At 42.9% G+C, this 26,964-nt stretch overlaps 1 protein-coding gene and 1 long non-coding RNA gene across 3 annotated transcripts in view; one reads left to right on the top strand and one right to left on the bottom strand.

The window, feature by feature from the left end:
* Positions 1-26,964, bottom strand: part of LOC129038521 (uncharacterized) — a 67,872-nt gene that overhangs the window by 8,048 nt on the left and 32,860 nt on the right. The window contains exons 2-3 of one of the 2 annotated variants that reach the window (XR_008503171.2): positions 3,659-3,827; positions 329-585 (exon numbers count right to left, since the gene is read on the bottom strand). This is a non-coding gene — a long non-coding RNA (uncharacterized LOC129038521). The remainder of the gene's footprint in view (positions 1-328; positions 586-3,658; positions 3,828-26,964) is intronic. The other variant, XR_008503172.2, reaches the window with a different exon arrangement.
* MAP3K5 (mitogen-activated protein kinase kinase kinase 5) overlaps positions 1-26,964 on the top strand; it is a 236,587-nt gene that overhangs the window by 183,591 nt on the left and 26,032 nt on the right. Inside the window, exons 20-25 of the mRNA XM_054491631.2 lie at positions 5,422-5,579; positions 8,762-8,939; positions 9,702-9,722; positions 17,751-17,928; positions 18,024-18,192; positions 26,624-26,809. Coding sequence (XP_054347606.1) covers positions 5,422-5,579; positions 8,762-8,939; positions 9,702-9,722; positions 17,751-17,928; positions 18,024-18,192; positions 26,624-26,809 — 890 coding nt within the window. The remainder of the gene's footprint in view (positions 1-5,421; positions 5,580-8,761; positions 8,940-9,701; positions 9,723-17,750; positions 17,929-18,023; positions 18,193-26,623; positions 26,810-26,964) is intronic.

Genomic DNA, 26,964 nt, shown 5'->3' with positions numbered 1-26,964 from the left:
TCCTGTATTTGTATGACTTGCTTAGTTAGTCTCCTGCTTAATGCCACTGCAGATTTTTTTTTTTTTAATTCTCAACTTGTTACTTGTTTTTCTTTTCATGTAATTACTTCTTTCCTGGTTGGCCTACAATAACTCTAGCAAGATTTTTTTTATTATTATTATTAAACGTTTCCTTGGCCCAACCTCTCTGTGATTCTTACTCATACCCTAATCACTTCCCATATGGACGATGAATTCCCTCTTTTACTGTTTACTCTCTGTGGTTGACTCCCCTACTCCACAATATAAATAACCGTAGGATTTCAATTCAGAAGAGGAAGTGACTCACCAACTCAGAAGAAGGGAGGGAGAGAGCTTTCCTGAGAAGTTAGGCAACGCAGCCACTGAGCTGCCTCTGGTGCAAAGTACTGGGAGGGTGGAGACCAAGTGATTTCCAAAAAGGTAACAATAGCCAAGAGGAAGCTCAGACTCAAGAGATTCATGACTGCCCAACAGTTATAGGGAGGGTGTGTGAGATTTCAAGCCTGATCTCCACTTAGTTCTTATCACTCCATCATGCTGATTCTCATGAAGTGTTAAGTTCTTCTTATAGAGAGAAATTTAGCAGGAAAAAAAAAAGGGTGAGGGGAAGGGAAGAGAAAAAGATCATGAATAATCTTTGGTCTAATATGAAGCAACATGGCCCCATCTCAATTCTGTGAGGTAGGTGGGAGTACCTCCATTTTGTAGATGAGGAAATTACCTGGGAGAGAAGTGACATTGCAGTCAGAAGTCACAGCAGTGTGTACCAGATAGAACTCAAGATTTGTTTTTTGTTTTTGTTTTTGTTTTTTTTGAGACTAGGTCCTGCTATGTTGCCCAGGCTGGTCTTGAACTCCTGGGTTTAAGCAGTCCACCCACCGCACTCTCCTAAGTATCTAGGATGTCATGCCTGGCAAAACTCAGTTTTTTTGTTTTTGTTTTTTCTTTTGAGGTGGGGTCTCGCTCTGTGACCCAGGCTGAAGTACAGTGGTGTAATCTCTGCTCACTGTGACCTCCCCCACCCCAGGCTCAAGTGATTCTCCTACCTCAGCCTCCCTAGTAGCTGGGACCATAGGCATGCACCTCCATGCCTGGCTAATTTTTTGTATTTTTGGTAGAGACAGGGTTTCACCATATTGCCAAGGCTGGTCTCAAACTCCTGACCTCAAGTGATCCACCTGCCTTGGACTCCCAAAGTGCTGGGATTACATGTGTGAACCCCTACGCCTAGCCAGAACTCAGCTTTTGTATCTACTGTTTGCTCTTTGCTTTTGCCTTCTGGCTCTAGTCTATCTTTCTCTGTACCTTCCTGCAGGAGGAGAGAGAGACATTCTGTGTGAGTTTTTTCCCTAGAGCATTCAGTCAGCAATACCCCTGGCCCAGCTCCCACCTCAAGGCAATGGATATTTTAGGGTACAGAATTAAACACATTTTGAATATATTTTTTTGAAAAACCTAAATTCTGACTTATTAATAACTTCAAATGGCTTTACATTTCTTTCCTCATACTCTTAACTTGGCAAGCAGCAGTTTCAGTGCTGTCAAGAGTCAGTAACTTCTGAGAGGAAAATCCCTCGTTTCACACACTTTGTGGGACAGGATGTTAACACAATATCTTCTGCTACTAATCTGGGGAACATCTTTTTTGTAAAATCTCCAAAGGAATTGTAGGAAAGCAGTCCTCACAGAGCCCTTTGCTTGGACCTCTTCCACTGGTGTCACGTGAGAGTGACGTGTGTCACTAACATGCATAGATCTGTCCCCAGCACCGGTCCCGAGGGCCCTGTACATCGTAGGCTTCAAACGTGAACTTGGTGGTCACCAAGTCCCAAGTGCTTAGTCCCAGGTGCTCAGTCAATAAATCACCTCTTGGTGATTTTGATGAGGGAAAAGGCAGCAGTGATCACCATTTATGGAGTGCTTACTGTATTACCTAGCTCTGCACTAAGTGCTGTACGTATGTTGTTTTATCGAAATTCATACATCAGCTTTAATCATTAGGTATCATTATCCCAGTTTGTGGTGAGAAAATGAAGGTTCAAAGAGGTTGAATAACTTGCCCGAGGTCACAGAGCTAGTTAGTAATAGAGCTGAGACTCAAGCAAGACTTAACAGGCCAAAGGGAATTAATTATCTTCTCCCGAACCTGTTCCCGGCACACTCTTCTGTCTCAGTTGGCGGCCACTCCCGACATAGTGTTATCCAGGGCGCTTCTCTTTTCTCACACTCCAACCCAGTCCATCCACGAAGGCTTCAAAACATGTCCAACATTGGGCCGGTTCTCACCGCCTCTGCTACTGCCACTCTCATCGCTCACCTGCATTTTCGGTGGCTTCCCCAACTGTGCTCCTGCTTCACTTTTGCCCCCTACTGTCTACTCTCAGCACTGCGGCCAGAGTGATCCCTCTGAAACATAAACCAAGTCCTATTGCTCAGAGCCCTCAGTGGCTTTCTTTTTTTTGTTGTTCAGGGTAAACAAATGTCAAAACCCTTATAGTGGGGGACAAGGCTCTGACCTGATTCGGAGTCTGTTCCTCTTCAGACCCCATTTCCTACTCTTCTTCTGTTATTTATTCAGAGCCAGAAACGTGGACCTTCCTGCATTTCCTCCATGACAGCAGGCAGGGTCCCGTCACAGGGCCTTTGCACAGGCTTTTCCTCTTGCTGCTACCCCAGCTGTCTGCATGGGTAACTTTCTTACCTTCTTCCAGTCTCAACACAAATGTCACCTCTGCAGTGAGACCAACCATGAACATCCTACTTACCATGGCAACCTTCCTGCTGATCCTCTTCACTCGGGCCTATATTTTTTTGGTCATAACATGTCACTTTCTAACATGCTGTATAATTTACTTACTATGCTGATAATTTATCATCTGGCTTCTACTGCAAAAACATAAGCCCAGGTATTTCTGTCTATTTTTTCCTCTGCTGTATTCGAAGTGCCTAGAACAGTGCCTGGCCCATAGTAGGCCCTCAATGTGGATCTGTTAAATGAATGAATGAATGAAATGTGACATTAGAGTTTAATTAACCACTAAGCTGTACCACCTCCCTGGGTAGTTGCAGCAGCAAAGAAATTCTACAATAGATATTTCAAAGCAATTTTTTTAAAAAAAAACCTTAGAATGCAGATACGTGAGGTATGAGTTTTAGAGCAAATACTCTCATTGATTTTCCTTAAGCCAATGTTCAGGTTGGCTTTCATCTTCATTATCCAGCTTCGTAAATTGCTTTGTTTAAAATATTATGTGTCATGTATTTGTGGAGTAAAAAGAGGAGCAGATAAGAACACATGACTCAACCTGTTTTTCTGGCACTTGCTCAGTGGGGGATAATTAAACACAATTGGCAGATTGTTATCTGACAAATCAAATATTGCATAATTTGTTGTTGACATTACTTGAATTGTCCAATTTACGATGTTTAAAAATTAAAATTTTCCAAATTTTGATCCACTATAATTCCTACTTAGCTATTAGTGCAACTTAAATTCTCTCATTAATTCTATTCTAGGCCCCGAGACAACAAAAGGGGGTGGTAGGCTTCAATGCATTTTCGAAAAGACCATTTGAGCTTATTTAAATCATACAAAATTATCACTTGGGGAAAAGCTACAAATGAAGAGAAATCATACCAATTTTGTAGTAAGGGTGGGCGAGCGTCTTTGGGGAGCGTGGTTGCCTTGTCTTTGGCCAGCGTGGTTGCCTTGTCTTTGGCCAGGTGAAAGCCTTTCTGAGAGCAGACGTGCAGTTGTATGTGAGCATGAACTACTGCTATGCAGTGATAAGGTCTACAGGATAAACCTAGAAAGACGGCAAGGCAATACGTAACAAAAATGATACACTTTTATTTTTGTAAACAATAGTCCATTTCTCACCTATGATAGTGGTTTTCAGAGGAACAGTTTGCAGGAATTTTACACAATTGTTTTCACCTAAAACCATGCGTGAGGCATTCTTAAAAGGTGTCATCTGTATTTATCAAGATGTCTGTCACTTTGGTTATGAATCAGAAAATCTGAAGCAGTTATTTTGGCAAACACCTCATGATTTGAAGTGATTCAACATGGCACCTTGGATGAGTTCTTGTTTGCTGACTATATTATTTGTATATCAGAAGCAGGGTATGTGGTGATATGTTTCTATTCATGCTCCTGACTCATTGCTAGACTTTAGGAAACCACTTTATGGGGTATTCGAAGTTCAAATCCAGCCTCTCATTTGGGTTAATGAGGTAATTGTACTTGAGTGTTTACTTGGGGTATACTAGGCCAGAAGCAGACTAAGGGCTCGTGGCCCCCTCCACTTAATTCTTTCCATTATACCGCACTCTCCACCTCTCTGATTCCACGCAGACTTAAAGCTCTTCCCTTTTTCATTTTGTTTTTTTTGTTTTTGTTTTTGTTTTTTTTTTTGAGACAGAGTCTCACTCCGTTGCCCAGGCTGGAGTGCAGTGGCGTGATCTCGGCTCACCACAACCTCCGCCTCCTGGGTTCAAGTGATTCTCCTGCCTCAGCCTCCTGAGTAGCTGGGATTATAGGCGCCTGCCACCATGCCCGGCTAATTTTTGTATTTTTAGTAGAGACAGGGTTTCACCATGTTTGCCAGGCTGGTCTCAAACTCCTGACCTCGTGATCCGTCTGCCTTGGCCTCCCAAAATGCTGGGATTACAGGCATGAGCCACCACGCCCAGCCTTCATTTTATTCTTAGTCACTGTATCTGATTATGTGTCTATATGGATGGCTCATGGCCTGTCTTTAATCTCTTAAACCTGTTAGTCCATGGACCACAGACAGCAGCAGGAGTCGTGAATATTTAGATTACAGAATAGGGTACACCAGAAATTTATTTGCATTAATTTTCACAATGGCTTTCAGAATCTTTATGCTGTCATGATTAAGAAATAAGAATGAAAACAGAAGAGTTAAAGCATTCAATTTAGGAACTGAAAAATAGAGAGAGAGCTAAGGAAATGGATGAATGAACTACATTCTCTTCTGGAAAAGATTAGAAGTATACATAATAACAGTCTTCATGCATTTGAAGACATGTGCGCTGATGTCATTGTTCTCAAAAGACTAATTGTTAAAAGTTTCTAAGAGGCCCAATGAAATGATGCCTCACTTATACTCCACTGTCTAGGGAATGAGAGCGTACCTATTCATAACCAGTAATATGGGTAAAGTATTTTTATGTCACTGATGAAATCCATTATAAAAACTGCTATTTCCACTGTTATTAATAGCAGAGAAAACTGGAACTCACAAACGATATTAGGACTTGAATCATGTTTTTACAGTTGTCTCATTTCTGTTGAAAAATTCTGTTGAAAAACTGTCATTAGATACCCTTCTGTTTTATCTTTTTAAAATGGAAATGTGTTTGAATTGTTTCCAGGTACCCTCCAGTATATGGCACCAGAAATAATAGATAAAGGACCAAGAGGCTACGGAAAAGCAGCGGACATCTGGTCTCTGGGCTGTACAATCATTGAAATGGCCACAGGAAAACCCCCATTTTATGAACTGGGAGAACCACAAGCAGCTATGTTCAAGGTCACACTTCATTTCTCTTAAAAACAAATGGATAAAGCTTTTTATAGCTATTGGATGTTCTGTGTGTGTGTGTCATTTTTTTTAGATAAAGGGAGCTAAGTAAACACAACTGAGAACACATTAAAGGTCAAGAAGATTCTCGGTTAGAGCCAGCGCTGGTGCCTCACACAGTGGATCTCTCTGTGCCTTAGTTTTCTCAGCTATAAAGTGAGATTCAATGTAACTTCCATCGACCACATTTTAACATCGCAGTATAAATAACACATGACTATACTGAAGATGATTTAAGCCCTTTGGGAAACAGTCTGAAAATTTTCCATGGAGGAAGATAGAACAACATTTTTTTTTAATCCATTTAGGAATTAAACCAAAATTAATAATTTCCTTTACTTCTCTACCATAATAGTTTGAAGCCTTCATTTTTTTAAAAAAGAGCATAATTACCATTTTAAGTAAATCAATCTTATTCTCATATACCTACTCCTCTAGCTTGTTAATTTGCCCATCAGTAACTCCTATAGGAGGAGGAAGAAGCCCCACCTTTTGCAGTAGGAGGTACCTGATAATAGAAATAGGCTCATGACAGCACAAGTGCCAGCATTTTGAGATCTGGGGACTGAGCATGGCTATGACCTGTATGTTGAATCCCTGCAGTCCTCCCCTGCCAGACTGCCAGGCCAACAGGAAGTTTGAAATGGAAACATGCTTCCCAAGTAGTAAAACTCACACATCTGCTACTTTGTAAGGCAGAGGACTTAAAAAAAAAAAATTTATTTATTTATTTATTTTTTGTGCTCCCCTGTGGGATCCAAGGCAAAGGACTTTTTCTTTTCTTTTTTTCTTTTTTTTTTTTTTTGTGGAGACAGAGTCTCGATCTATCACCCAGGCTGGAGTGCAGTGGCGTGATCTCGGCTCACTGCAACCTCCGTCTCCTGAGTTCAAGCAATTCTCATGCCTCAGCCTCCTGAATAGCTGGGATTGCAGGCACACACCACCACACCCAGCTAATTTTTTATATTTTAGTACAGACGGGGCTTCACCATGCTGCCCAGGCTGGTCTCAAACTCCTGCTCAGGCCCTCTGCCTGCCTTGGCCTCCCAAAGTGCTAGGATTACAGGCGTGGGCCAAGCGTTCGGCCCGAGAGGACTTTTGATGGTAATTGTTATTCCTCTCCCTGCTGCAGACCATGTTTCTAGCCCTTATTCCATCTGTGCATAGCCTCTTGTGAGGGGCCATGTGTTGTTACAGACCTTCTGCTTTTGTGCAAAGCTTGGCTTTATGCTTGAAGACAATCTGATAGGACACTGCTGGTATAAAAATGAGTATGTGACCAAACCTCAAAGAGCAATGACAGGTGCCAAGAGAGGTGCCTTTCTTGCCATGAGTGGATGTCTTTCTCTTCTTGGCCAGTCTTTCAGGTTTTCTCCAGTGTCTAGGACTTATCTGAAATGCTGCTTTATAATTCACGAATGCAATGATTATTATACCATGTGTTTTTTTGTCACATTAGGCCAGTCTAAGCTGTGCACAGGAAGTTGCTATCTTAGAGATATGACATAGACTGTGGCACCAGTTTACAGTGTTTGAATCCAGGCTCCAACATGGTCAAGATATTTGAGACTTCGAGCAAATTATTTAACCTGCTTGTGCCTCAGTTTCCTCATCTATAAAATAAGGATAAAAATAGTACCTGTCAGCCAAGCGTGGTGGCTCACACCTGTAATCCCAGCACTTTGGGAGGCCGAGGCGGGCAGATCACCTGAGTCCAGGAGTTCAAGACCAGCGTGGCCAACATGGTGAAACCTCGTCTCTACTAAAAAAAAAAAAAATTAGGGGGGCACAGTGGCAGGCACCTGTAATCCCAGCTACTCGGGAGGCTGAGGCAAGAGAATCACTTGAACTGGGGAGGTGGAGGTTGCAGTGAGTCAAGATTGCACCACTGCACTCCAACCTAGGCAACAAAATGAGACTCCATCTTAAAAAAAAAAAAGTGCCTGTATAATAACAGCTTTTTGAGGAGTGTATGAGGTAAAATGTACCAAGCACTTAGAACTGTGTCTGACACATAGTATAGGCTATATAATTCTTACAAATAATTATATATTGTTTATATTACAATGAATTTACATAAGCTATATAAGAACAAAAGGATTTCCTTTGAAAATTTGCTCTGTACTAAAATGAAAATACCATTAATTTTTTTTAGAATAGCAATAAGAAGTAAATTCTAATTGTTATAAAAATACTGTTTGTTTAATTTTAAAGTGCTTTTAAATATCTCTTTTAATGTAGGTGATTTGAGACAGGGAAGATATTCACAAATCATGTAATAGGGAAAAGAACATAGACTTTACTCCAGACAGTTCAGGTTAAAATCCCAGATCTCCTTTTTCTTAACCATGTTACCTCATCCTTTCTAAGCCTTATTTTCCTCATTGGTGTAACAAGGAAAATATTTAATTCACTGGGTTGTTGGAAGGATTTGATGAGATTCATAAGTGGAGAAACCCCAGCACAATGCCCAGCACTTAGCTATTGTGAGCAACTCAGTGTTCTCAGCTCAGTGGCTGAGCATGGTGGCTCGTGGCTGTAATCCCAGCACTCTGGGAGGCCGAGGTGGGTGGATTGCTTGAGCCCAGGAGTTTGGACCAGCCTGTGCAACATGGCAAAACCCCGTCTCTACAAAAAGTACAAAAAATTAGCCAGGCGTGGTGGCATATGCCTGTAGTCCGAGCTACCTCAGGGGGCTGAGGTGAAAGGATCACTTGAGCCTGGGAGGTCAAGACTGCAGTGAGCTGAGATTGCACCACTCTGCCCTCCAGTCTGGGTGACAGAGTGAGATCGTGCCTCAAGAAAAAAAGAAATAAAAATAAAGATCCTTTTGTGTGCCAGTATACCAATATGTTCTAAAGCTTTGAAGGACTAAATTATTACTTCATAGTGCTGCCTACTGTCTTCAACTAATTATTCTGCCTGTGCCGTTGGTAAAGGTGCCAAGGCACTCTGTCCATCTTCTATAACCTGCAGCAAACACATCTTATCTCCCTTTGAGAAAAGCCATAAGTTTGTGTTCTATGATAAAGGATCTTGTTGCATTGGGGGGTCAAGTTATGGAAGCTGGAGTTCAGGTGCTGAGATGTTCACTCAGAAGACACATTGCACTTTTTATATTTATGTCTTAGGTGGGAATGTTTAAAGTTCACCCTGAGATCCCAGAGTCCATGTCTGCAGAGGCCAAGGCATTCATACTGAAATGTTTTGAACCAGATCCTGACAAGAGAGCCTGTGCTAACGACTTGCTTGTTGATGAGTTTTTAAAAGTTTCAAGCAAAAAGAAAAAGACACAACCTAAACTTTCAGGTATGTGGTTGCATTGAAGAGGATATAGTCTGAGTCCTTCAATCCTAAGCTTTTAAGATGGAAGAATTTTCTGGAAGTAAACTGACCTGTTTACAGATATCACTGGAAATTGGTATAAATATTAGCACAGTGTTCTCAGGCATTTGGTTCCAGTATCAGGGAGCTGTGTTCCATCAATTTCACAAGTTCTGGGACCTCATACATAATAGTCTTCAATCACATAGTTAGTAGGTAGTTAATATGTCACCATCTATGTCACTCTAACATTGTGGATACTAAGATTCAAGTGTAAGAGGGGTTAAATTTAGCCTTTTAGAGCTGAAACCCCAGATTATCACAAATGGGCCTACAGAGCCGTTATAGAGCTGTTGAATTTCCAAGCCCTGTAGGTAAAAGTTTCTTTTAAGGCAGTAGAAAATACCTATTGCCTCTTAGGGTATATACTTCTGAATAATTACACACAAAAAAAGGAAAGAAGGAAAAAAAAAAGAGAGCAAAGATTGCCAGCTATAAATAAAACAGCAGTGTAATAATGTAAGTACATTATATTTTTGCAATAATTGTCTATAACTCAGAAAAAAAAAAGTAAAGGTTCCAATTGTTCTTGGCATTTTTTGGTGTTTATATTGGATGAGAATGGGCAGATTAAATGTTTGGAAAGGACATTGACCCCATTTCAGGTATTCACTTTTTGTTGATTTCTCAGTTTAACAGCAAACCCAGCACATGCTTATTCATGGCTGTTTGCTTTTCTTTCCACAGCTCTTTCAGCTGGATCAAATGGTGAGTTTGTTATTACTTTGCCCATTGAGCCGAGACCTGGTGTCTCGTATGATAAACTCCAGACTTCCCATCAAGTAGCCTCATGCTCTGCTCCTGGTTTACATGGGGGGAAAGGAGGGTGCGGTACTAGATACTATAAGGATGTGTGCAGCTGCAAGCCCGGCTGGGCTTATTCCTTTGCAAATCCTTCATCTTTCTCTTTCATGAGTGAGGATGGCTTAAATTTTTTCTCCCTAAAAGCAAGATGGTGACTGTGTTTTTGACAGCTTCAATTTGAGTGAAGTAAATGCTTCTTTATCTAGGAGCCAGTTGACTACCTAATGTATTTCTTGTGGAAAATGTAAATGCCAGATACCTTCCTTTGTCATCTTTGGGGTGATACATTCTATTTTTAGTGGCTAGGAGTTATTGTGCCTTTGTTTTCTAATGTTGGCTTTTGCGGATCATAACTAGGAAGGTAGAGAAAGTAGATTTGCTCTAAGAAGAGCCATTAAAGCATTTCAAAGAATAGTAAAGAAACGAACATGAGGCTGGGCACAGTGGTTCACGCCTATAATCTTAGCACTTTGGGAGGCCAGATTGCTTGAGCTCAGGAATTTGATAGCAGCCTGGGCAATATGGTGAGACCCCATCTCTACTAAAAATACAGAAAAATAGCTGGGTGTGGTGGTGCATGCCTATGGTCCCAGCTACTCGGGAGGCTGAGGTGGGAGGATCGCTTGAGACTGGGGTGGTGGAGGTTGTAGTGAGCCGTGATTATACCACTGCACTCCAGCCTGGGTGACAGAGCGAGACCCTGTCTCAAAAAAAAGAAAAAAAGTTAACAGCATGGTGTTGGATTTTCCTAAGTTGGATGTATGGTTAATCAAACAGTTCAGGAGGCTTAATGTTCATTGTGCATGGGTTCTGCAGGCCAAGGGCAGGTTTTTGCAGCTTCCTCTGATGCCCCAAAGCCAGTCAGCCCAGAGTAGAGGCCTGTTAATTGGGGTTTCCTGGGTACAGCCTCTCTACTTTTTCTTCTTCCATTTCTTCCATTCTGAGAATCTGGGGAAACTCAGAAGAAGACAGGCACACCCTTGTACCTCTTTTCTCCACAGACAGCGTGGGCTCCAGAAGGCAGCCTTGCATTGTCACAAAGTCAGCCCTGCAGCGCTTGGCAACCTTCTGACCAGCCTGCTTCTGGTGTCCTAAAATGGGCACTGACTTCAGCATTACACAGAAGTGGGTTCTGATCCCACTGACCCACTTTCTAAATATGGGACATGCATATTTCTTCTGTCATTCTGTGCTGGTAACATTACCTACTTCACAGATTTGGTTCTGAGAATAAAATAAAATAATATCCTAAAAGAGCCTTGGAGCCGTGCCTGGAAGTTTAATCCATGATTGTTTTATCCCTTCCACATGGCTTGGTTTTTGTTCGCAGGAAATAGTTTCCCATCACACACACGCATTTAACTTCTGTGAACCCAACTATACACACTCGGCAAGAGCGTGCATGTACGAGAGAGAGAGAGATCATTTAAGTGGACGGTTCCACATCTTCTCGGTGACTATGTGCCTTGGAGTGAGCGAGAGATGGAAGGTGTAAACCTGCTGAACTCTAGTCAGTCAGGTTCCCGCTGCCCTTTCGCCCTTCTTGCTCACACGTGGACTTGGGCCTAGAAAAAGGGGCAGTCCCCAGTTCCCTGCATGATTAAACTGTTCAGACTCTCAGCTAAAACAATATCATTACATGGATGATGTGCCTCCTCGCTCTCCTTCCTAGGAGAGCAGGACAGATGTGCTAACCAAATTAGGAGCTAAAATCCACGCCCCCCCCCCCCGCCTTTTTTTTTTTTGAGATGGAGTCCTAGGCTGGAGTGCAGTGGCACAGTCTCAGCTCACTGCAGCCTCTGCCTCCCAGGCTCAAGCAATCCTGCCACCTCACCCTCCTGAGTAGCTGGGACTGTAGGTGCCCACTACCACGCCCAGCTAATTTTTGTATTTTTAGTAAAGATGGGGTTTCGCCATGTTGGCCAGGCTGGTCTGGAACTCCTGGCCTCAAGTGATCTACCCACCTCGGCCTCCCAAAGTGCTGGGATTACATGTGCCACCATGCCTTGCCTAAAATCCCATCTGATTGTTCCCAGGTATTATAGGAAATGGCATGCCTCATGTTAATCGAAACAATGACCTATTAGCTGGTCTTACTCTCCTTCTAGATGAGTACAAGATACAGGCCTCTTCCTTCCCCAGGTGCTTTCTATAGGCCGTATATGTGTTTCTGTCCAGAGCACAGGCCCACCTCTCAAGGTTCTCTACCTCCCATAACTGCACTTGGCTTCCCCTCAAGAGGGGAGTAAGAGGGTGGTGACAATGAGACCCCCTTCCCCTTTAGAGAGAGACATGACTTGTCTCATCCTGACTGCTCTCCCATGGCCACACACAGACCCAGAGATTTAAGTAATTCACGTTAGCTTAAATATTAATTGTACAGTTATGGTGTGCACAGGAAATGTGCTAGGCCCTGAATGTATAAGGATGATAAAGACAGAGTTCCTGATTTTAAAGAGCCGTTGACCTTATAGGAGAAAAACACTGGAAAAAATCATCTCCACCATAGTAGAGTTTAGTCTGTGCAGAGGAGTCAAAAGGGAGAGACAGTGACTGAAGTCAGTCTGAGAATGCCGTTTCAAGGCAGACTTTCCAGTGAGGTGCACCTGATGAGTAAGGACAAATATGAACTTAACAGATGGATGGGGAGTGGAGATCCAGGTGAGGCGACTCCTCGCATGAGTTAATGCCAGGATGTGTGAAACTTTACTGTGTGTTAAGGGAGCCTTGCTGGCTCAGCAGCACTGGTGCTTAAAGTAAAAGGGGAGGGATGATGCTGGAGTGGGGAGCAGGCTCAGATCCCAAAGGGCTCCTTATGAAATGCTAAGGAATCAGCGAGGAGGGTTGGGGAGCCGGGGAAAATTTTTATCTGAAATAATATTATAGACCAGCACTGGACCTATGATTCTACAGTAAGAGAAATGTCATTTATCTGCCCTGTCCAATACATTAGCCACTAGTCATATGTGGCTATTAGACACTAAACATGGCTACCATGGCTGAGGCACTGAATTTTTGTTATTTAAATGTCAGTGTTAATAACCATATGAGGGTAGTAGCGACCGTGTTGGACAGTGAAGCTACTGATGGATCATTCCGATAGCTGTGTGAGGATGGCTTATTTAGTAAGATTTATTCCATAACATTGTTAACCCTCTGCTATGCACTTGGCACTAGAATGTGGGCACGAGGCACTAGGAATATAGCTGTGCCTCAGTTGGTCCCAGATCCTGCCTGCATGGATCTCTTGCGATGCTGTTAAAAAGTAAGATGCCCTGGCCCTTCTCAGAATCTGGAGGCGCAAGCTGGAATTCTGTACTTTTAAGTAAACCCAGATGATTCTAGTCATCACTGCAGTGTGAGAACCACTATTCTGTGTTTGGCCAGTTGGAGACTGGAGGTAGGATGGCCAGTTAGGAGACTCTGTGTTGTGGCCAGACTTTGTTCCTAAACTGTCTAGGAGAAGGAGAACCATAAAGATCCCTAGTGATCATGAATAGGTGTTAGGATCTGAGGCTACCCTCACAGCAATGGAAGGGATTTAGAAAATCCCCATTTTCCCAAAGCAGGAATGTATCTAATTCCTTAAAGGTCACACTATCTCCCTTCCATAGATGGGAGCTCCCAGCAATCTGGAGTCCATAGGGTGGCCAGTCACCCCTCCCGACTCCAGCCTACTCCTGGCCTCTTGGTAAAGCTATCTCTTAGGGGATATGGGGCTCACACCCCTTCCCATCAGCCCCTGAAATAGGGCAATGAGAATCATCTCCTTAGAGACACACCTTTGACATGTCCTATCCTCAGAGAGGTTCATTCAGCCTCTTTTAGACTCTTCGTGGTCAGCCCCATAGAGGAGGGCTTCTTAATACCTGGCAAGATATCAGCAGTAAGGCTGCCCATGACTGGAAATCCTGCCAGGCTCCTCTCTTGCAGCCTGGGGTCCCAGTCACTCACGTGTATGAGCTGATGTTCAAGGAACTTGTAACCTCTGTGATATCTGGAAACTGTCACCGTGCTCCCCTGGAAATAGTTATACTTGAGCTTCTTCCCATTTACAGTGACACAAAGGCACTACACATTCTCACTTGCCTGGAAATCTTCATAACTTAAGAAGGTAAAATCTCAGGTGTGGATTTGATCATATTTCCACCACAAACGTATAAAGCAACCTGTCTCAGCACCACCTGTCTCGCTGTCTCTACCCCTTACAATAGAGAAAACATCCATTTTCCTACAGAAGGCCAATCCCCCACAGTTGAGTTATGGCTCCTATAGAGGCCCCGTGACTCCTCCAGCTTCTGCCTCTCCTGATGAGTTCCATACACACATGCTCTAGTGTCTTCTGTCCTAAACCCATCCTTCCCCTGAACTACAAATGGCCTCATTGGCTGACACCACCACCATTTTTTTGCCCCCCATCACAGCTTCCCGTCTTGAAGTACAGTGTCTCCAAATCTCCACCTCTTCCTTCCCACCCATGTAGCGTCTCCCCTTCCACGTGATCACTGGGCCTGCTCTGGCTAAGGTCTAATGAGATCTCTTTAGCCAAATCCAACAAGTGCCTTTCTCAACCTACTCAACTTCTCAATGGCTCTCAGCCTGGATGACTGTTCTCTCTTACATTCGCCCTCTCCTGTGTGGGCTTCCATGACACCCCATTTTCTCTGTTTTCTTCCAACCTCATGGCTGCTCCTTGTCATTCTCCTTGGCTGCCTGTTCATCCCCTTCTTTTCCTCTAAATATTGGCATTCTTAAGGGCCAGGTCTATGCAGTCTTTTTATCTTTCCCCAAATTATGTCATCCTTTACTTTAAATACCATCTCCAGCCAGTAGGCTGCTGAGGTTCTATCTAGCCCAGTCTTCTGAGCTCCAGACTCATATCCAATCGCTTTTTTTTTTTTTTAGATGGAGTCTTGCTGGCGGCTGGAGTGCAGTGGCATGATCTTGGCTCACTGCAACTTCTGCCTCCTGGGTTCAAGCAATTCTTCTGCCTCAGCCTCCTGAGTAGCCATCACTACAGGCACACACCACCATGTCAGGCTAATTTTTGTATTTTCAGTAGAAGCTGGGTTTCACCATGTTGCCCAGTTGTCTCGAACCCCCAACATCAGATTATCCGCCTGCCTCAGCCTCCCAAAGTGCTGGGATTACAGGCGTGAGCCACCGCACCCAGCCCCTCAATTGCCTTCTTCATTTTTCAAACTGAACTGTCAAATAACACCCCTTATCCACTAAAAGAACTTTCCTTTTTGGCCTGTATTATTTCTCATCTTAGTATATAAGTACTGTATGCATCCATTACGTTTCTTAGGCCAGAATTCTACTTTGGGGTCATTTTTGATTCTTCCTTTTCACACCCTTCACTCCAGTCCATCAGCAACTCCTGCTGGCTACCTGACATACAGTAGATGATCCACAACTGTATGTTGGATGAATGAATGCATGTGCCTAACAACGAAGGGGACTCAATCTAGAATCAGGTTCACTCATTTAAAATCAAGCAGGCCTGGTGCAGTGGCTTTCACACCTGTAATCCAAGAACTTTGGGAGGCTGAAGCAGGTGGATTACTTGATGTCAGGAGTTTGAGACCAGCCTGGCCGACATGGCGAAACCCTATCTCTACTAAAAACACAAAAATTAGCCAGGCGTGGTGGCACATGCCTGTAATCCCAGCTACTTGGGAGGCTGAGGCAGGAGAATCACTTGAACCCAGGAGGCGGAGGTTGTAGTGAGCCGAGATCGCACCACTGCAGTCCAGCCTGAGCAAAAGAGTGTGACTGTGTCTCAAAAATAAAAATAAAATCAAGCCGAGGAGGGAATCAGGGCTCTGCACATAGAACATGCAGAATATCTGTAAGTCCCTTTATTTCCTTAATGAGCCATAGTGACAGGCACTGGGTTCCATCCTTAAGCATATACAGTTTTACCTCATTAGGCCTCCTTTTAGGAAGTCGGTAGTCACAGCAACGTTAAAATTCACAGGTGTGACACAAGTCCTCTCATTACTGGATAATCAAACCACATGATATGACCAAAAAGCCAAAATACAGGATAATTCAAGTCCTTACTCTCTCTCTTCTTTAGATACACATATACACATACATTTACTACACACATACACACACACGCACACACAAACACGGAAACACATGATAGGAATCCCTCATCTTGTACTGTTCTAGTCTAGTCTATACTAGTCTTTTTACTTCCAAGAAACAACAATTTTGTCTTTGAAATATGAATGATGCACACCTCCGTTTCTGAGTGTGGCATGCATCTCATAAAAATGGGCTGGTGAAGAAACTCACCAAGTCTGGAGGATCAGCAGTGAGTTCCACTGCAGGGCTTGTATCCCTTCTTATAAAGAGATCGGCTATTCAGTCAAGCCAAGAGATCTTCTTCAGCTGTATTCTTCCATCAGCAACATTTAACTTTAAGGGCTTGACATCTCATAGCAGTGAAACTCTTTTCCCCAAGCAGCTATTTTTTTCTGTTCTGAAATCTGTTCCCCCCAAATAGCGATGATGTTGACTCTAAAGTGAAACAAGGCACACTATAGACCTTGACTTTCCCCAGGAATGACTCAAAAGCAGTTCGGTGTTTGGGCCCCACTTCAAACCTTTCTTCTCTCAGACAACCTTACTATTACCAGCAAGGAAGAGGTCACCCATTTCCTTTCTGCTGTAGCATTACTGCCTGAAATATGGTCCATGAAGTGCTAGGCCCATGAGCTACTCCAGAATATGTGGAAACAATACATGCCAGGCATTTCCCCTGCCATATGTCATTTGCATACTGATACTTAATTGATCAATTCAGCAACTCTTTGTGGCTTCCTCTTGCTTCCTGCCTTCTAGTGATTCAGCTACAGAACTATTTAAATAACAGCAGATAAGTCAACCAATTCATCCTGGGGAGACTTTCCAGTTACTGACCAGTAAGGTGGTTTCCCCCGAGGTCAGCTGTTCCTGAAAGCTGTATATACTTCCGTCTTTCTCCTTACAGCTGAAACCAATGTCATGAGTCCCCTGCTATCCTTGAGATCAGGGCAGTTGATTCAGTTCAGCCCAAGAGGAATTAAGTAAGAAGGAGATTCCAGGCAACAGTGGATTTCCTTTTCTATAATTTTATACCTTCATTCTTTATTAAAATACTTCTGTAGCATTTGGATGTGTGTTTGATAAAGATGTTTCTGGCAAAAACTGCTTTCTTTAAAACCAATGCTTGAGGAATATAGGCAACTCCGCCGTCTTATTCTCCATCCAAATAAAGAAGCAGCTCATGTCACTAGAGAATCATAGTATCTGAGAACCAGGACAGACCTAAGAGATCATCTAGTCCATCTGTTTCCAAAATTTGTTTGCAGTGATGAATGCTTTTTATATGAATCCTTAAGCAGAACTGTGATATATGACAGTCATCATATTTGCTCTGGTTTCAGGTATAACAGGATTGGAATCTGTGGTCTAGACTTACAGCATCCCACTCACTCATCCCAACCAAGGCAGCCCCAAGATGCTAACGGAGACGCTTAAGCCCCTGAAGAACAGGCTTAAGGATTATCAGTCTGACCCTGAATTTTATAAATATGAAAACTGAGACCCATAAATAGAAATAATTAGTAGTCAGTAAAAATGAGGGGATTAGACCCTCAGTAGACCCGCTGAACCTGGGCTTCCTTGACTGTTTTGGTACCCCAGAGATAACCCTCCCAGAGCCTGGGAGGCCCTTTCCTGGCTACCCTGCTGTATGGGTTATGCTGAGCAAGGGAGGCAGTCATAACACATGACCATTCCCTTACATAGCATAATTATGCTGCTCATTGCAACAAGATATTTGACAAAGAATATGGCTCTCTTTCATTGGGTGTTTCAGTATGTGTACATTTTTTAAAGCGTCAATTATCTTTTCCCTCCTCTCATCACAAGCAGAATATCTCAGGAGTATATCCTTGCCGGTACCTGTGCTGGTGGAGGACGCCAGCAGCAGCAGTGAGTACGGCTCTGTTTCACCTGACACGGAGTTGAAAGTGGACCCCTTCTCTTTCAAAACAAGAGCCAAGTCCTGCGGAGAAAGAGACGTCAAGGGAATTCGGACCCTCTTTTTGGGGTAAAGACCTGACTTATTTGGGGTGAGAGAAGTGTGTTGTTAAGTGTGTCATTTTATAAAGGAAACTGTGATTTATGCCGCATAAATTTTCTCAGCATTCCAGATGAGAATTTTGAAGATCACAGTGCTCCTCCTTCCCCCGAAGAAAAAGATTCTGGATTCTTCATGCTGAGGAAGGACAGTGAGAGGCGAGCTACCCTTCACAGGATCCTGACGGAAGACCAAGACAAAATTGTGAGAAACCTAATGGAATCTTTAGCTCAGGTAAATCCTCTCCCAGGTGCTTCATTTCCCAAAGGTTACATATTTTACCTGTGTGCTAACCGCCTGCAGCTGTCACAGATGATGTGAAAGGCAGGAGGAACCTGTAGTGATCATCATGATAAACAAACCAAAAAAAAAAAAAAAAAAAAAAAAAAAAAAAAAAAAAAAAAACAAACCTACCCCACAGGAAAAAAGAAAGCAAACCGTACGGTAGGGAATATATTAATATGAAAATAGGGAAATTATTTTTTCACTGCATTTTTGAATATAAGCTATCTTTAAGTCAGAAGCAAATTTTTCACACTGGTGACATTCCAACTAGGCCCTACAAGCCTCTTTTACTCTTCCTTCATTTGTTTATTCATTCCATCAATAAACACGCATTAAGCCATGTGAGTTGCTAATTCTGACATTAGCATGAGGCGACCTGCCAGTTGCTCCTCTCAGCATTTGGGAAACATCAGCAAATACAACAGAACCCCTGAGCTTGTGAGGTTACATTTAGATGGAGGGTGAAGGGCAAAGGGAAGTAAATTGTAGTGAGTCTTCACTTAATGTAGTTGATAGGTCCTTGGAAACTGTGACTGAAGCAAAATTATGTATAACCAAACCAGTTTTGCCATAGACTAATTGACATAAACAAGAGTTAAGTTCCTATGGCATATTTCTGGTCACAAAAACATGACCAAACTCCTAAATAAAGACTAAAACACTTCTAATATTCCACATTGAAATAAATGTGAACTCTGTATATATTTAAGAAAGATGAATAAAAACAAGATAACTATCTACCCAGTTCAAGGCCATGGGTGGCCAGAGCCTATTCTGGCAGCTCAGTACCAGGCAGACACCCGCCCTGGACAGGACACTATTCCACTGCAGGGCACATCCACACACACACCCACACTCACTCACACTGAGACCACGTAGACATACAAATGAACCTAACGTGCACATCCTTGGGATGCGGAGGAAACTATATGTATTAGTCTGTTCTCACGCTACTAATAAAGACATACCTGAGACTGGGTAATTTATAAAGGAAAGAAGTTTAACTGATTCACAGTTCCACATGGCTGGGGAGGCCTCACAATCATGGTGGAAGGTGAATGAGGAGCAAAGTCACATCTTACGTGGCGGCAGGCAAGAGAGCTTGTGCAGGGGAATTCCCATTTATAAAACCATCAGATCTCATGAGACTTATTCACTGTCATGAGAACATCACAGGAAAGACCCACCCCTGTGATTCAGTTACCTCCCACTGGGTCCCTCCCATGACACATGGGGATTATGGGAGCTACAATTCAAGATGAGATTTGGGTGGGGACACAGCCAAACCATATCACCAGAGTACCCAGGGAAAGCCACACAGACATTGAGAAAATGTGCAAATTTGCCAGGCGCGGTGGCTCACGCCTGTAATCCCAGCACTTTGGGAGGCTGAGACGGGTGGATCATGAGGTCAAGAGATCGAGACCATCCTGGCTAACACGGTGAAACCCTGTCTCTACTAAAAATACAAAAAATTAGCCAGGCGTGATGGCGGGCACCTGTAGTCCCAGCTACCCAGCTGAGGCAGGAGAATGACGTGAACCCGGGAGGCGGAGCTTGCAGTGAGCCGAGATTGCGCCACTGCACTCCAGCCTGGGCAACAGAGGGAGACTCTGTCTCAAAAAAAAAAAAAAACAAAACAAAGGAAAAGAAAATGTGCAAACTTCACACAGACAGTGGCCCCTACCAGGAATCAATTCTTTTTTTTCTCATCAAGGTTATAAGGAAACAACATAGGGCAAAACAGTATTATTTGAGGATCTGCTGTATATAATAGTTTAGAAGGCCATATGTACTCTGAAAAAACAAAAGCTTGTCAGTGAAACTATTATTCCTTGGTGTACTAGTTTGCTAGGGCTGTGTCTTAGTCCATTTTCTGTTGCTATAATAGAATATGTGAGACTCAGTAATTTATAAAGAAAAGAGGTTTATTTGGGCTCATGGTTCTGGAGGCTATGAAGTCCAAGATCCAGTGGCCCATCTGCATCTGGTGAGGGCCTCGTGCTGCTTCAACTCATGGCAGAAAGTAGAAAGGCAGTGGGGCTTGAGTGGAGAAAAGAGAGGTACAGGGAGAGCCAACTGGCTTTATGACATCTTGCTTTCCTGAGAACTAACCCAGTCTGTTGAGAACTGCATCAACTGCATTAATCCCTTCATGAGCCTCATGACCCAAATGCCTCTTTAAAGACTCTGCCACCTCTCAGTATCATTACATTGGCTATTAAATTTCAACATGAATTTTGGCAGGACAAATCACATCCAAACCAGGGCAAGCAACCATAACAAACTATCACATACTGGGTGGCTTAAACAACAGAAATGTATTTTCTCACAGTTCTGGAGGCTGAAAGTCCAGGATCAAGGGGTTGGCAGGTTTGGTTTCTCCTGAGGCCTGTCTGCTTAGCTTGCAGATGGCCACCTTCTTATCATGCGCTCAAATGGCCTTTTCTGGTGCACTTGCAGCCCTGGTGTCTCTTCCTCTTCTGATATGGACACCAGAAACATCAGTTCAATTGGATTAGGGCCCCACCCTTATGACCTCACTTAGTCCTAATTATCCCTTTTGAGGCCCTGTCTGCAAATATATCCCATTGAGTGTTAGGGCTTCAACATACAAATTTGGAGGACACAGAACCATAATACCTGGGAAAATGTGTTCCCTGGAATTCTGTGTACAAATACAAGGAAGAATCCCCTTCCCAAATATGCACCAGGAGAAAAATGGATTTCCCTCAGCCCCAAGCTTCTTGTGGATACAACCTCCCACAGACACACTCGGTCCCTGGTATGACACTTCTCATCCTCTTTTAGTTCAATAGGTACTGGGAACTCATCTACCTGCCTCCCTTGCCGTGGCCTCCACCTGTCTGTCGTTCATGATCACTGTGGACTACTGCACATGGCTTCTTCCCTCCCTGTGTCCTGAGGAAATAGCTGCAAAAAAACGTTGGGGCTAGAGGAGTCCAGCCAAGTTTTTAAAGTCTCTCAGTACAACAGTTTACCTGTTCTCATCTTTTATTAAGATGTAAATGGAGCAAAGCTCTCTCTTGGCTCTTACTAAACAATCTCAGCCTGTCTCTGTCTTGAGAACCTCACTGTGCTTCTTTGCTGAACATTTTATTGCCTTAGGAATTCCCTAATGTCCACCTCTTTAGATCTCATAGAAGGAGTTGAAAGGCCATATATGTGCCAGTAGGGCCTCGGTACAAGGAGAACTGAAATGAGTGTTTTCTACACGCTCTCAAAAACCTTGACTTGGGTCCTAAAGGAAAGCTGTCTCGGGCAGTTACTCCGAGGCCCAGGAAGAAGGTGCTGTAGAGTGAGGGGTAGCTGGCCTCTGAGTCGGGGGAGGATGAGTGTCATGCATGCTTCGTGGCGGTGGAGACTGGAGTGGTCTCGAGCTATCACCTTTCTCTCTGGCCTTTCCTTCGGCTCACTGTCATCATTCAAGGACTGAGAACAGGACTGGGTTGACCCAAGAAGAGGAACCAAGCTGGATGGAGAGAGCAGCTGGGCAGCACTTGGAATTCTTTCATTTATTCATTCAACAAATACTTACTGAGCATCAGTCAAAGGCCAGGCACTGTACTATGTGCTGGTGATACCCTGGCGAACCAGACAAAAATATCTGCATCCCCTTGAAGTTGACATTCTAGCGGAAGAAGAAAAACTATATATATGTATAAAACATACAGTAATAACAGCTAACATTTTCTTTAGGCCAGGTACTATTCTTAGTATTCCATGTGTATTTGCTCATTTAATCTTCATGACAGTAGTACTATACCAATAGTTCTATTAGCATCCTCATTTTACGCATGTGGAAACAGGCACAGAGGACTTGAGTAGTTTGCCAAAGTCATGCAGTCCTAAGTGATGGAGTTAGGATTTTGACCCAGGCAGTTTGGCTCTGAAGTTTTTGCTTTAACCACCACGTGGCTCTGCCTCACTGGTAGGCCTGAGGGTGACACGTGCTGGGAAAAACATAAAGTGGGGTGGGGATTAGGCGTTGGAGGTAAAGAAGGAAAGTAAATCACCATTAGCCACTGCAGAGTGAAGGCCTCTCCTGTGGACCTTTAAGATGCTTGATTTTAGGTCAAAAACACATAAAACCCAGGAATTGCCTAAATCTCTAATTACCCCCAGAGAATGTGCTTTTCCAGTATAGGAAATGCCAGCTTGTTGGGGTCTATTCTTTGTCTCCCTGCTGGACCATAGCGCCATCAGGGATAGGACTGCCTTGGTCATCACTTCTATGACTGCTGAAATACTTAAATGTGGGAGTGATTAGTCATATTCGATCGTTTGGTACCTCCGGGTTTTAAAGTGCATTTGAATGTTCTCTGTAAAAGGAGACATGAAAGAAAACCTTAAAAGCAACCATCAGAGGGCACACCTTAGGGGACCAGCATGAAGCTACCAGTGAGTACCTGAAACTGCTGATCAGAATCACATGCTGAATCCATAATGGCCACATGATGGTGGGAGCCCTTCTGACTGCTGTTAAGGATGTTGGGAATCCTTTCCTGTGACATCAGGTGGTGATTCAGTGGTAGAACAGGTCCTGACCCAGGTTGACAGCTGCTATTGCAGGTCATTGGGGCAATAGAATAGAATGATTAGGAGCTTGGGCTTAGCTTGCTGTTTGAGGCCTGGTTCCATCACTTAAAGGCTGTGCAATTTGGGCAACTGATTTAACTTCTCAGAGCCTGAACTTCCTCATCTATGATGGAGGAGTCTACTTTATAAGGTTGCTATCAGGAGTAACTGAGATTGTGAGTGATTTAAATCATAACAGAAAATATTCCACAATTGTTAACTGTTATTGTTATCATTATCAAGCAGGCTAATAATAGTTATCTAATATCTTTAATTTTTTTCTACAATCAATCAGTGATTATTGCCATTGTATTGTTTCTAGATACATATTTATATCTATATTTAAGCCTACACTTTATAACAAAACCAAATCTAGATATTGGTCAGGTCCTCAAACCCTTAAACCATGAAAAGCCTTTTAATCTGTAACATCCTTCTGAAATCCATTCCTGGTTTTTGAGGAAGTTTAAAGGATAAAGACTGGAGAGCATCTTTGCAGAAGACCCTGTATGTTAGTCAGGGTTCTCTAGAGGGACAGAACTAATGGAATACATATATATGTAAAGGGGAGTTTATTAAGTATTAACTCACATAATCACAAGGTCCCACAATAGGCTGTCTGCAGGCTGAGAAGCAAGGAGAGCCAGTCCGTGTTCCAAAACTGAAGAACTTGGAGTCTAATATTTGAGGGCAGGAAGCATCTAGCACAAGAGAAAGATGTAGGCTGGGAAGCTAGGTCACTCTCTCTTTTCACATTTTTCTGCCTGCTTATATTCTAGCTGCACTGGCAGCTGATTAAATTTTGACCACCCAGATTAAGGGTGGGTCTGCCTTTCCCAGCCCACAGACTCAAATGTTAATCTCCTTTGGCAACACCCTCACAGACACACCCAGGATCAATACTTTGTATCTTTCGATCCAATCAAGTAGACACTCAGTATTAACCATCACACCCTGGTACTAGGAGTGCAGGAAATGCATACTGTTAAGTCTATGCTGACGCTGAGTCAGGCGCACCAGATACTAGCCAAGATGCTTGTTTTTGAAGGCACATGAATGAGTTAACATGGAGAGACCGGAGTCAGAACAGAAATAAATGATGACGTAAGTAGATGAAATAGTCTGAACAGAAAACATTTCCCAGAGTAGAGCATGTTCCTTTGTAGGACAGTAGCACACACATCAAAAAACCAGAAGCAACATGTTTTTCTGTTGTAAAAACAAAGCTAATGTCAAAAAAAAAGTTTGCCATTTGAAGTTTGCTATTGGCAAACATGTTGCAACTGAGTTTTTACTAAGAGAAGCTTCCAATTTCTGCATAACTCAGATTTTTCTTCTTGAACATATTTTCATGATGTTATGATTTTGCCTGTGAATCTTTACCTTGGGTGCAATTTAGTTTGTGGTAAGGAAAAAACCAACAAAGTTTATAAGGGTTCCCATTGTGATTTTAAAATATTCCTTTAATGACAGCTTTCAAGCTTTTCAATATAATCTTATCTCATGAAAACATAAACATGAGACCGAGCTTCCAAATGAAAATATATTAAGAGAAAGAACTCGATGGTGCATTTCTTTTTTATTTTAATAGACTCCTAGAAATTATAATTTTCACAGCCCAGTGGAGGAATTTTAATTTTAATGGTACAGTAAGAAAATGTACAATATAAAATAAAAATGATATAATAGTTTCTTAAAGTTTCTTATATTTTCTTAAAGTTAAATGGGAACAAATAACATCCTACTATGCTTCCTTAAAGAAGCAGTATGGGCCGGGCATGGTGGCTCATGCCTATAGTCCCAGCACTTTGGGATTACAGCACTCGGGAAGCTGAGGCAGGTGGATCACTTGAGGTCACGAGTTGAAGACCAGCCTGGCCAACATGGTGAAACCTCAGCTCTACTAAAAATACAAAAGTTAGCCGGGCATGACAGGTGCCTGTAATCCCAGCTACTTGGGAAGCTGAGGTAGGAGAATCACTTGAAGTTGGGAGGCAGAGGTTGTGGTGAGCTGAAATGGAGCCACTGCACTCTATCCTGGGCGACAAAGCAAGACTTTCTCAAAAAAAAAAAAAAAAAAAGCAGCAACAGTATGCCTTGCTCAAAGGAGAAAAGTTCCATTTGAGGTTGGGGAAAGTGGCTCACATCTATAATCCCAGCACTTTGGGAGGCCGAGGTGGGAGGATCACTTGAGCCTGGGAATTTGAGACCAGCCTGGGCAACTTAGCAAAACCCAGTCTCTACAAAAAGTTTTTTAAAAAATTATCTGGGTGTGGTGGCACATGCCTGTAGTCCCTAGCTACTCAGGAGGCTGAAGTGGGAAGAGAGCTAGAACCCAGGAATTAGGGGCTGCAGTGAGCTATGATTGTGCCACTGCACTCCAGCCTGGGCGACAAAGAGAGGCCCTGTCTCTTAAAAAAAAAAAAAAAAGAAAAAAAAAAGAAAAAATCATTTTGAGAAAGAGCATTTGTTTGAACATTGTAATATATTTTAGTGTAATAAAATAGTCCATCAGTCCATTCTTAGAAGCAATTGCCTCATTGATGGGTAAGGAGTAGTTTCAAAAATGAAGTTTGAGATCAGCCCCTCTTGGTTGCAAGGAACTGACACACTGTAAGGACAACTGAAGTACCAAGGACATGTTATAGGTAGACATGCATAGCAATAAGGGAAGTAGACTCTTAAGGAATTCCAACCATAGTGCCTAGCTGAGTCTCACAGACACTGAAAACAGAATATGAGCCTGAGGAACTTCAAGTGCCCGGAGTTTGCACATCTTTTCTCTGGCTTGGTTGCTGTTGACCTGCTTGGTGTGCATTTCTGTTCTTGTCCGCTTCTCCTCTCCCTCCCTGATATGGTTTGGCTGTGTCCCCATCCAAATCTCATCTTGAATTGTAACTCCCACAATTCCCATGTGTTGTGGGAGGAACCCAGTGGGAGGTGATTGAATTATGGGGGCAGGTCTTTCCTGCGCTGTTCTTGTGATAGTGAATGAGTCTCACAAGATTCGATGCTTTTAAAAAAATGGGATTTTGCCTGCACAAGCTCTCTCTTTTTGCCTGCTGCCATCCACGTAAGATGTGACTTGCTCCTCCTTGCCTTCCACCATGATTGTGAGGCTTCCCCAGCCACGTGGAACTGTAAGTTCAATTAAACCTCTTTCTTTTGTAAATTGCCCAGTCTCGGGTATGTGTTTTCAGCAGTATGAAAACGAACTAATACACTCCCTATTGTCTTTCTCAATTCCATTGCTTCTGCTATGGTTGGACATATTCATGACCCTATTTTATAGCTTCTCTTTCCGGGCAGACTTTCAGGTTGAGATCCTCTGGCTTATTCCTCAAATCTCTTTTTAGTTCCCAATTAAAATTTCTGAAAGAATCTTATGGCCTTAGTCTTTTTGGGCAAAACTTTGTTATCTGACTATATCCATGGGCAGGTACCTTTTCTCTCTGATTATTTCTTGGTGTTGGTAGGAGGATTGAAGAGGAGCCATATAGTTCAAAATATGGTCTTTCCTTTGGAGACATTTGGAAGTCCAGTTCTTCTCAGAAAGAGGTGTGGGAAGCGTGGTGGCTCATGCCTGGAATCCCAGCACTTTGGGAAGTAGTGATGGGGGCTCGCTTGAGCCCAGGAGTTCGAGACCAGCCTGGGCAATATAGTGAGACCTTGTCTCTACCAAAAGAAAAAAAAAGTGGGGGCAGGGGGTATGGAGATAGGATTCCCGTGGCAGGTATATCCAGCATATGTTGACGGAAGGATTGTTGATTTTTATTCACAGGGGGCTGAAGAACCGAAACTAAAATGGGAACACATCACAACCCTCATTGCAAGCCTCAGAGAATTTGTGAGATCCACTGACCGAAAAATCATAGCCACCACACTGTCAAAGCTGAAACTGGAGCTGGACTTCGACAGCCACGGCATTAGCCAAGTCCAGGTGGTACTCTTTGGTTTTCAAGATGCTGTAAGTATGATATTTTGCCAGTGTTTTCCCACACACTAAAATTTGTTAGAAAAATAAGATAAAACATAAGTTCTGTTATTTTTCTTTAAAAATTCCAAGGAACTCTATTCTTTTTGGATGAAAAATGTGAGATATTCACCTCTCAGCGTGCTTCT

Source organism: Pongo pygmaeus, chromosome 5 (assembly GCF_028885625.2).
Source record: "Pongo pygmaeus isolate AG05252 chromosome 5, NHGRI_mPonPyg2-v2.0_pri, whole genome shotgun sequence".
Classification (NCBI taxonomy): Eukaryota; Metazoa; Chordata; class Mammalia; order Primates; family Hominidae; genus Pongo; species Pongo pygmaeus.
This window is presented reverse-complemented; position numbering and strand designations above follow the sequence as displayed.